This window comes from Aegilops tauschii, chromosome 1 (assembly GCF_002575655.3).
Source record: "Aegilops tauschii subsp. strangulata cultivar AL8/78 chromosome 1, Aet v6.0, whole genome shotgun sequence".
Taxonomy (NCBI): domain Eukaryota; kingdom Viridiplantae; phylum Streptophyta; class Magnoliopsida; order Poales; family Poaceae; genus Aegilops; species Aegilops tauschii.
The window spans coordinates 23,610,350-23,621,578 of NC_053035.3; the positions used below are offsets into that span (position 1 = coordinate 23,610,350).

The 11,229-nt window shown below is 52.2% G+C and overlaps 2 protein-coding genes and 1 pseudogene across 2 annotated transcripts; 1 reads left to right on the forward strand and 2 right to left on the reverse strand.

The window, feature by feature from the left end:
* Positions 1–2,652, reverse strand: LOC109758790 (phenylalanine ammonia-lyase-like). The gene is made up of 2 exons (XM_020317658.4): positions 2,133–2,652; positions 1–2,012 (listed from the first exon to the last, which is right to left on the reverse strand). The coding sequence occupies exons 1-2, from the start codon at positions 2,507–2,509 to the stop codon at positions 266–268; spliced, it is 2,124 nt and encodes a 707-aa protein (XP_020173247.1). The 5' UTR covers positions 2,510–2,652; the 3' UTR covers positions 1–265.
* Positions 2,653–5,516: 2,864 nt separating this feature from the next.
* LOC109758784 (phenylalanine ammonia-lyase) lies at positions 5,517–8,153 on the forward strand. Its single transcript, XM_020317649.4, has 2 exons — positions 5,517–6,049; positions 6,156–8,153. Exons 1-2 carry the CDS (start codon positions 5,652–5,654, stop codon positions 7,900–7,902), a joined length of 2,145 nt encoding a protein of 714 aa, XP_020173238.1. The 5' UTR covers positions 5,517–5,651; the 3' UTR covers positions 7,903–8,153.
* A 1,144-nt stretch (positions 8,154–9,297) lies between these two features.
* LOC141027030 (uncharacterized) lies at positions 9,298–11,229 on the reverse strand (annotated as a pseudogene).

Consider the following 11,229-nt stretch of genomic DNA (forward strand, 5'->3'; position numbering starts at 1 on the left):
ATCTCAAAAAAGGACCGCTATAATTATCACGATTTTTTTTATCATACACTGTACTCTTTTAGCTTACGTCATATAAGTTGTACAAGTCATGCAGTTGCAATTTTTGGCAAGAACATGGCAGCTCTGTAAGAATGTTCCAACTTACCAAACATTGATTTTTGAGAAAATACAATTGAAAAAAAATACTATCACTTCAGCTAAGAAGATCCATAGCCTTCTGAAATCTGAAGCACACTGTCTTCTCTTCAGTTTCTTGATCCTCTGTTCAGCAGATAGGCAAGGGCTCACCGTTCCACTCTTTGAGGCACTCGAGCAGCGCGTCGATGTGCTTGCCCTGGTTCATGGCGACGAACACCTTGTCCACCTCTTCCCCAGGAGACCGCGTCATCTCTCCAGTCAAGTACTCAGTCCCAAGCTCCTTGCGCACAAACCGGTAGAGTGGGTACGACCGGCATTCGGTGATACGGTTCTGCTGCGCGGCGGTGCCGTTCTCCACTGAGGTCCGTGCAGCCTCGACCTCCCTTGGTAGAACTGCACGGAGCTCCTGCTCGAACGTGGCAAGCTTGGCAAACACCGACGTCTCCACATCGCGCTCGGCCTCACCGTTGGCCAAAGCGTGCTCGACGAGAACTGCACGCATCTTTTGCATCAGTGGGTAGTTGGAGCTGCAAGGGTCATCTGCATACGCGAACACCGCCTCACGGTCGATCGTGAGCAGCAAGTCCTTCTCGCAGAAGCGTGCGTTGTGGAGATGTCCATTGTTGTTGGTGCTGAGTGTCTTCCTGGCTGCCATCTTCACACAGCTCTTGACGGCATCCTTGATATTCTCCTCGAGGTGACGGAGGTCGATGGCCTGGCACAAGGCGACCATGAAAGTAGAGGACATGAGCTTGAGTATGTCAATGGCCTCGGCGGTCTTCCTGGAGGAGATAAGACCAAGAGAGTTGACATCTTGGTTGTGTTGCTCGGCGCTCTGGACATGGTTGGTCACCGGGTTGCCTAAGAACTGGAGCTCGGAGCAGTATGAGGCCATGGCAATCTCAGCACCCTTGAACCCATAGTCCAAACTCGGGTTGCGCCCGCCGGAGAGGTTGGAAGGCAGACCGTTGTTGTAGAAGTCGTTCACCAGCTCTGAGAACTGCGCAAACATGAGCTTGCCGATCGCAGCAATGGCGAGCCTTGTGTTGTCCATGGACACGCCGATAGGTGTGCCCTGGAAGTTCCCGCCGTGGATGGCCTTGCCGCGGGAGACGTCGATCAGTGGGTTGTCGTTGACGGAGTTGATCTCCCGCTCGATTGACTTGGTGGCAGCGCGTATCACCTCTACCTGGGGGCCAAGCCATTGCGGCGATGTTCGGAGTGCATACCTATCTTGCTTTGGCTTCATCAACGGGTCAAGCTCACCGAGCTTCTTTGCGAGTGCCATGTAGGAGCTTCCTTCAAGGATATGCTCCATGATGGCGGCGGCCTCGATCTGCCCGGGGTGGTGCTTCAGTTTGTGGGTCAAGTGGTCGGTGTACTCCGGCTTGCCGTTCATGACCTCGCAGAACACAGCCGATAGAACCTCGGCAAGGAGGCTGAGGATGTTAGCCTCGAAAAGCACCATGGACGCAAGCCCGGACCCCACTGCCGTGCCGTTCACCATGGCAAGCCCTTCCTTGGGCTGCAGCTCAAAGAAGCCATGCTGGATGCCGGCGATCTTGAACGCCTCCGCCGCGTTAACCTTGCTGCCGTCCGGAGCTGTGGCCACGGAGTTTGCCCGACCGGTCACCAGGCCCGCGATATAGGAAAGCGGGACGAGGTCGCCGGAGGCGGTGATCGTGCCCCGGAGCGGTAGGCATGGTGTTACGTTGGCGTTGAGAAGGGCAGCGACCGTCTCGAGGATCTCAAAGCGGATGCCGGAGTACCCCTGGAGCAAAGTGTTGACACGGACGAGCATCGCCGCCCTTGTGGCCGCGGCAGGCAGAACATGGTCGTGGCCACCGGTGCCGAAGACTCCGGCATTGAGGAATCTGAACAGACAAGAAGTGCACAAAAATATAAGGCTTACAGATCACCGAAAAATAAGGAGTGCAGACGATCAACTGATGATATATCTAATTTATTGTTGGTTTAGCTCAAGTGGTTCGTACCTGATGAGCTCCCGCTGGAGAGCACCGCCCTCCTTTGTCCTCCGGTGAGAAGTAGCACCGAAGCCAGTGGTAACGCCGTAGCTGTCAGTGCCATTCGCCATGCTGTTCATGACCCAGTCGCTGCTCTCTTTGACGCGGTTGCGGGCGGACTCGTCGAGCTCCACCCTGGTGTCGCTGCCGGCGGCCACCGCGGCGACCATGGCGATGGTCAGGCTGGCGCCCTCCATGGTCACCACCGGCCTACGGTACTCCTCGACCATCCGCTTCACCGCGTCTAGATGGCTCCCGGACAGCTCCTCCGCCGCCTTCCCCCAGTTCAGCGGGTCAGCCCGCGCCGGCTGGGCGACGCACAAGCCATTGGCGTTCTCGAACTCCATCGAGGTATGCAAGTAAGTTCTAAAACAAGTAAGCTGGAGACCGGGTAGGTGTATGTGTGTGGCTCTGGATGAATTCTGGTAGATGGACTTGCGCTGAAGAGAGCTCAAATTGCAGATGAAGGTGAGGGAGGCTCTTCTTGGAGAGGAATGGAGGGGGAGGAGGGGTTAAGTAGGCAGCAGCTGGGTAGGGTGGGTGTGGGTGGTGGGTTGGTGTGGACTTGGAGGGTGGGTTTGACTGGACTTATTCCGGGGAAGAAGAGATTACCAAGTGTTGTACTGTTGTTAATCGGTGATAATGCATGCATGCATCATCTACATTATTGCGTGGGGTTCTGTTTAAACATAAGCTAGGTTTTGTTTCTCCAAAGCGAGTAGGGTTCTGCCATGGATAACGCCAACGGTAGCTGTTACTATCTGCTAGTGGTTCCTAAGCTTTCACTACAGTAGTACTTTTGTGTGGGTGCGACGAAGCCCACATATATCTATTTATATAAACTCGAGCTTGCACTCCAGTGTTTTCTAATGCAAGTAGGGCAGACGATTACCCTCGTGTTTCGCTAGATGGTCAGTCAGTCGTGTACTCATTTTGTTCCCTCGCTGATCTATTGGAAGCTTCATCCCAAAGAAAAGGAATCCAGCATTTACTTGTTTCTTCGAAAGATACAGTCTCACTTCTTGGTGCACACTTGACTCTGCTCAGTGCACATCCGCTTGGACATCGCCATCCATCGTGAACGCGATCGCAAGCATGTTTATACATCGGTTGTTAGTGGACATGATTTTCTTCCATAAAGGACATTTTTATTAACCCAAATGTAGCATGGAAATGATTTCCTGGAAATTGCTTTATTTGCATCGCATACAGACAGTCATGCGTACATGTCAGATTCTTGATTAAGTTAAGGTTCTGTCTATCGGAAATATTGAGCGCACCAAAACGGGCGTGTATGGTGAGCAGGTTGATACTTGACTTTGTCCATGATTGCCAACAACTCCGGTTATTATTAGTGGTCAGTGGTCGATTTCTTTACAGGAACTTCTATCATTGGTCAGGGATATAGAGGCATGAGTACGTATGTGCTGAGAATTTACCAACCACACGGATTCCCTCGGTGGGTTGGTGAGACGCGTGAAGAAGCATTTGCAGGACGAGTTCAACAGTTGAAGTGGCAAATCAAGCTAAGAAATTGGTCTATGGCCGAAAGTACCCTTCTCAGCTCGAGCTCAAATGAGCTCGCGTGAACAGTAAAACAAAATTTCATCATTGCTCCAAATGTTCTGAGTGTTTGCAAAATTTTCTTTTTAGTAAACTTTGACAAATGTTCTGAGTGTTTGCAAAATTTCATCATTAGATCACATTGGTGGGAGGCGTGTAAAAAAAATCAGTGCTCCAAATTACTTTCAAAAGTAGTATTTTTGGAGCATCGGTTTTACTTTGCCGTCAATTTGGGCGTGGGATGATGCAGCGCGGTGTTGCCGGTGGCTTGGTGACTGCTCGGGGTGCGTCAGGCATGTGGCGGCTGTGTGGATCCCTCTCGGATATGACGTGGTGGTGTGGCCCGGCATGGTGGCGTTGCGCGGGCTCCTCCGGGCGACACTTTGGCGGCGGTGGTCCATGACACAGCTCGCGGCGCTGGCCCGGGGTGGTCATGCGATAGGTGGTGGTGAATGTCATTCAGTAGGTATTTCAGCTTTCACAGACCAAATTTCGCAAATTTGACCCTGTTTTTTTACTGGATTTTCATTTGCCTCTTTTTTTCTTTGGATTTCTCTCTCTGGATTTAATTCAAGAAAATGGTTAGCCACTTTTTCAATTTCCAAATGGGCATGAGCTTAACTAGTAAAATCTTTTCCAAACTATACTCGGCGATATATGTCAAGCCCAAGCCATCCCTTGAGCATTTTATATTTCTTCATTATTGTTAGGAAAATCCCTCTGTTTTGCACATTTGTGAAGGAGCACCATCCAAGTCAGATTATTTGCTTCCTACTCCCTCCATTCCTAATGTAACCTTTTTTAGAGATTCCTATGTGAACTACATTCAAAGCAAAATGAGTGAATCTAAACTATGAAATACGTCTATGTTTATCCGTATGTAGCTCATATTGAAATCTCTAAAAGGTCATATATTTAAAAAGGACAGAGTAAAAAAGTATGCTTGTATATTGTTATCATGTATATTCCAAATATGCAAAAACATGGAGTATCCTCCAAGTCAAATGTTTGCTTCCAGATTTTCTGTCGGAAAGCTAGCAAAAAATGGTTTGGTTATTTAAACGTTGGCCTGAATTTTTTTGTCGCATGCTTGTGGTCGCGTTCACGATGTGCACGCGGGTGACTGACCAAGAAATCGTCTCCACTGAGGACAGTCATGCCTGCCAAGTCAAGTGCGCACTACAAAAGTGTGAATGTATCTTTCAAGCCATGCAGCCCGCTATGACCAGACCACGTGCAAACCGGAATATCTCCCTCGTCATGTGCAAGCTTCAAGTTCAAATAGAATATGTGGGGTTGGTCCTTGGTCGCACCACACAAAATAAAATACTAATGAAAGTGAAAGCATTGTCCATGAATCATTAGCAGATGACAACTCCCGTTGTCCAGATAATGCAGAACCCCACTCGCTATGGAGTCACAGGCACACATATATACTTTGTCAAAGCAAAGACCGTCGCTGTTTTTTTTAAGATTTCCTATAGTACTAGTAGTTCATGCATTGTGGAAGCAGCCACCACGCTTGTTTGAAACGTTCCAGTTATCGACAATACGACACATGTTTACATTAATTAGTAGATTTGCACTTTCATAACTCAACTACTCAAGCACATGATTAGCAGAGGAACGCACAAGCACATGCTGGATGACACGATTAACACTCAGCACTTGCATGTGAGAACTCGGCCCCTCTTCTCCCCGGCACCAACCATCAAGCGGTCAAAGCCACACCAACCCACACCCCGCACCCACCCTGCCTACTTAACCCCTCCTCTCCCTCCATTCCTCTCCAAGAAGAGCTAGCCTCCATCACCTTCATCTCCAACCTGAGCTCTCTCCAGCGCAAATCCGCCTACCAGAATTCATCCAGCGCAAGACCTGCCAGCTTCTAGCTTACTTGTTTTCCTACTTCTCTGCACTATCACGATGGAGTGCGAGAACAGAGCGCATGTCGCCGCCAACGACGATGGCTTGTGCGTCGCTCAGCCGGCACGGGCCGACCCCTTGAACTGGGGGAAGGCGGCGGAGGGTCTGTCCGGGAGCCATCTTGACGCGGTGAAGCGCATGGTGGAGGAGTACCGTAGGCCGGTGGTGACCATGGAGGGCGCCAGCCTGACCATCGCCATGGTCGCCGCGGTGGCCGCCGGCAGCGACACCAGGGTGGAGCTCGATGAGTCCGCCCGCGGCCGCGTCAAGGAGAGCAGCGATTGGGTCATGAACAGCATGGCCAACGGAACCGACAGCTACGGCGTCACCACCGGCTTCGGTGCTACTTCTCACCGGAGGACCAAGGAGGGGGGTGCTCTCCAGAGGGAGCTCATCAGGTACGAATTTATTGAATCAGGCCAACAACGATTTAGTCTATACGTGCGTCTCTTGGTTATGTAAGTCTAATTTGTTTCGTGTATGTATTTGTTGTCTGTTCGTCAGATTTCTTAATGCTGGAGCCTTCGGCACTGGTGGCCACAACCATGTCCTCCCCGCCGCGACGACAAGGGCTGCGATGCTAGTCCGCGTCAACACCCTGCTCCAGGGGTACTCCGGCATCCGCTTCGAGATACTCGAGACCATCGCCAAACTTCTCAACGCCAACGTGACGCCATGCCTGCCGCTCCGGGGCACGATCACCGCGTCTGGTGACCTCGTCCCGCTTTCCTATATCGCGGGCCTGGTGACCGGTCGGGCAAACTCCGTGGCCACGGCTCCAGATGGCAGCAAGGTTAATGCCGCCGGGGCGTTCAAGATCGCCGGCATCGAGCATGGCTTCTTTGAGCTACAGCCCAAGGAAGGGCTCGCCATGGTGAACGGCACGGCTGTTGGCTCTGGCCTCGCGTCCATGGTTCTTTTCGAGGCTAACATCCTCGGCGTCCTTGCTGAGGTTCTGTCGGCCATTTTCTGCGAGGTTATGAACGGCAAGCCGGAGTACACCGACCACTTGACCCACAAGCTGAAGCACCACCCTGGGCAGATCGAGGCTGCCGCCATCATGGAGCACATCCTTGAAGGCAGCTCCTACATGGCACTTGCAAAGAAGCTCGGCGAGCTCGACCCGTTGATGAAGCCGAAGCAAGATAGGTATGCGCTCCGCACTTCGCCGCAGTGGCTTGGCCCCCAAATTGAGGTCATCCGTGCTGCCACGAAGTCGATTGAGCGGGAGATCAACTCCGTCAACGACAACCCACTCATCGACGTCTCCCGTGGCAAGGCCATCCACGGCGGAAACTTTCAAGGCACGCCCATCGGCGTGTCCATGGACAACACAAGGCTCGCCATTGCCGCGATCGGCAAGCTCATGTTTGCGCAGTTCTCGGAGTTGGTGAACGACTTCTACAACAACGGCTTGCCTTCAAACCTCTCTGGCGGCCGCAACCCGAGCTTGGACTATGGCCTCAAGGGTGCTGAGATAGCCATGGCCTCATACTGCTCTGAGCTCCAGTTCCTAGGCAACCCGGTGACCAACCATGTCCAGAGCGCGGAGCAACACAACCAAGATGTCAATTCTCTTGGTCTCATATCTGCTAGGAAGACCGCCGAATCCATTGACATACTAAAGCTCATGTCCTCGACATTCTTGGTTGCGTTGTGCCAGGCCATTGACCTCCGCCACCTTGAGGAAAATGTCAAGGATGCGGTCAAGAGCTGTGTGAAGACGGTGGCCAGGAAGACACTCAGCACCAACAACAATGGCCATCTCCACAACGCACGCTTCTGCGAGAAGGACCTGCTGCTCACGATCGACCGCGAGGCGGTATTTACTTACGCAGACGATCCTTGCAGCGCCAACTACCCACTGATGCAGAAGATGCGAGCTGTTCTCGTGGAGCATGCCCTGGCCAATGGTGATGCCGAGCATGATGTGGAGACGTCAGTTTTTGCCAAGCTTGCCATGTTTGAGCAGGAGCTCCGTGTTGTGCTGCCAAAGGAGGTCGAGGCTGCCCGGAGTGCTGTGGAGAATGGCACCGCTGCGCAGCAGAACCGTATCACCGAGTGCCGGTCATACCCGCTTTACCGGTTCGTCCGCAAGGAGCTTGGGACTGAGTACTTGACCGGGGAGAAGACACGATCTCCTGGCGAAGAGGTGGACAAGGTGTTCATCGCCATGAACCAGGGAAAGCACATAGACGCGTTGCTCGAATGCCTCAAGGAATGGAATGGTGAGCCGCTACCTATCTGCTGAACGACGTATGAGAAATTGAAGAGAAGATAGTGTGCTTCAGATTTCAAAGAATCCGGATGTTCTTAGTTGACAAGTGATAATAATGCTTTTCATTGTATTCTCTAGAAATGTTATGTTTTGAAACTTGCTCTTACAGAGCTGTTCTTTTGTTGCCAAAAATTTCAACTAGATTGTTTAAGTGGTATATAACCAATACAACTTCTATGATGTAAGGTAACAGCGTACAATATATGGTAAATATTCGTGATAAATGTACTGGTTCCTTTTTTGAGATCAAATGGTCCGGTGGAGGCACACGGCATTAAATCTATCGTGCAAAGAATCTATCGTTCGCATGTCATTGCCATTACGGTATGAGGCTGAGCCGTTGAGGACACGATGCATCAATAATTCAAAGATGGTGCGAGGGCTAGTAGATTGCAGATCAGAAAGTAAAAGAAAATGTGCCTAAAGTAACTGGACTCTGGTGTCTTCGTAGTTGCTAGTTACATCAAAACGATGCAAAAACCTTCTCTGAATTTTTATGTTGTTTCAACTTTCTGTTCTGAATTTTTATTTTGTTTCAGCTTTCTGGTACAAATTTCAGTCTGACATGTAATGGAATAAGGATTGCAGGGTATTTTTGTTTTCCGGCTCTGATGCAGATGACCTGTCTCTCTCTGTTCTGAAAGGTCACAAGTAAGAAACTGCTAGTTTCTAATCACAGAAATAAGAGGGCTGAAAGAGAGTTCAAAATCAACATGCGGGTAAACATATGACCAGGAATACACTAAATCCATATGTGATTTTCATTTAAATTGATATTCACAATGATTTTTCAATCTTGTTCTTGTATCGTGCTTACAACTTCCACAAGTCTAATAGCACTATAGATAACTGAATGAAACCACAAGAAAAAAATATCTTCTTGGTATTTGCTTTTCATAGAACACAGGGATCTTGGGGTTTCCAGAGATCACATAATGATGTTCTAAGGCCAACTCCACTGTGCGACCCCAAACGGACGTTCGTTTTGTCTGAATTCTATCCGTTTGGGTAGGGATTTGGGGTCGTGTCCGGGCATGTCCTGGGATGCGGTGGCCATGCGCCCGGCCGCATCCATTTGCCCCATCCTGTCCGCGTCGATTTAAAAAACTAAAACCAATGTTTCAAATGCCAAGCCCTAGTCCAGCGGCCCCGGTTCATCACGCCGGCAACAGAGCCAGCGGCCTACACGTCCATCGCCAGCATCAGCCAGCGGCCGGCAACACAGCCAGCCTCCAAAATGAATAGTTGTCCTCGCCGGCAACACAGCCGGCCTCCAGAATGAATGTTTTTCTCGCCGACACACTGCCAGCGGGCGGGCGGCACCCATGCCAGCCTCCAAAAAAGAACGGCCGACGCCGATCGGACGACCTAGTTCAGGCCTTCGGCGTCGAGCATCTCCTTCTGCCTGGCCTCGAACCATGCCCTCGTCTTCTCGCTCATCTTCGACAAATCCACGCTCATGATCGCAAGGGCCACCTCCTTCGCTTTGGTGGCGGCATTGGTGGCCTCGATGTCGAGCTGCCTCTGCCAGGCCTTGACGTTGTCGGCCTCAATGTCGAGCTGCCTTTGCCGGGCCGCCTCCTCCATGTCAAGCTGCCTTTGCCGGGCCGTCTCCTCCATCTCAAGCTTCTGTCTTTGAAGGTCTAGGTATTGCTTCATTTGCTCGTCCTTTCTTTGCCGCTTCTTCTCGTCCCTCACATCCTTTTGGGACATCATGCCATGCAAAGTCTCATGCGATGCCATGGATGAGGCATCACGTATGTCGTCAACCTTGGAGTTGATCTTGCCCCTCGGCCTCTTCAGCGCCTCGCCATCTCCACCTCCAGCGAACTTGGCCGTCTTCTTGCCTCTCTTCCTTTGTAGTTCACGGTATTGGTCCTTGAACTTAGGGCAATTGTTGATGATCGTCATGGCTTGTCATTGTGCCGGGCCTTGAATGCCTCCAAAGATTGAAATGCCTACACCACATGATCAAGAACAAGTGAACATGCAAACATATACACGGCCGAAGTCTCATGGCCGTAGCAAGGAAAGGGCTAGGAAGAGGAGAGCATACCATGTCCCCAACACCGAGACCACTCACGGGCCGTGCTTCAACGCTCTCAAATGTGGCGCAATACTTTTTGCACTCTTGTTGGATGAACAACCATCTCTTTTGAATCGAGCCGATGCCACGGTTGCTTGTAATTTGGTAGGGCTCAAACATCTTCCTTTCATGGAACGTTTTGTGGACTCTCGTCCAAAAAACAATGCCCTTTTGTTGCGCGCCGGTCCTCGGATCTTGGCTAATCTCCATCCAAGCTTGGCAAATCAACTTGTCCTCATCTTGTGTATATGAACCCGTGCGAATGCTCTTCCTCTTCTTTTGTGCTTCCGCTCTTTGGGTGAGCTCGTCGATGAACAATGGCGCGCCACTAATATCAACGTCTTTGCCTTCTTCTTCTTCTTCATCACCACCACCTTCGACATAGATGTCATCGTCTTCATGCCACGAGTCACCATGGTCGTAGTCAGCACGGTCGTCGGCCTCTTCATCGGGGACGTACTGGGCGCGGCCATCCTGACTTTGGGTCTCCTCGGGGTTGTAGGCACGGCCATGCCCACCCTCGAAGATCACGTCCTCCATGTACTGGTTGTAGAAGGGGTCGTCGACCGTTGGCATTGGGGTTGGCATTCCGTCAAACAAGACGGCGGGTGGGGGGGCATGGTGCCCGTGAACGGTGCCCGTGCCTGCTTTCTTTGCATCTCGACGGACGGCCGGCCGCCGCTGCTGGACCCAGGCGTGACGTTGAGGTCAATGACGGCCGCGGGGCGCGGTGTGGACGGCGCGAACAAGCCCACGTCCGGCGACCCCGAGAAATGGGTCTGGCCGCCGTCGTACCTTGGCGGAGGAAAGCCGGGCGACATGGGCGCGGTGCGCGACGTCGGCGACTGGCAGTGCGTAGGCCGGGCGACTGACGAGCCTGTGCTCGCCGGGCCGACGGCCGCTGCAGGGAACCCGGCCGGATGGCCCATGCCAAGCATGAGGATGGAGTGCGCTTTGTTGACGAGGTCCTCCTTCTCGTCGGCAACGGCCTTGCGCTGCGCGGCCTCTAGCTCATCGCGCTGGGCGGCGAACTTGGCCGCGGCGGCATTGACCTTGACGACCGCTCTCCGTTCCCTCCTCTTCGCCGATTCCGCGTCCAACTTGGCGATCTCCTCCGGCATGCACTCCGACCGCGGCTTCCTTGGCGCCTTCTTCTTCACCTTTGCGGGCGGGTCGACGGCCAGGCCGCCGGAACTCGGCAGGGCGTCGGCCAT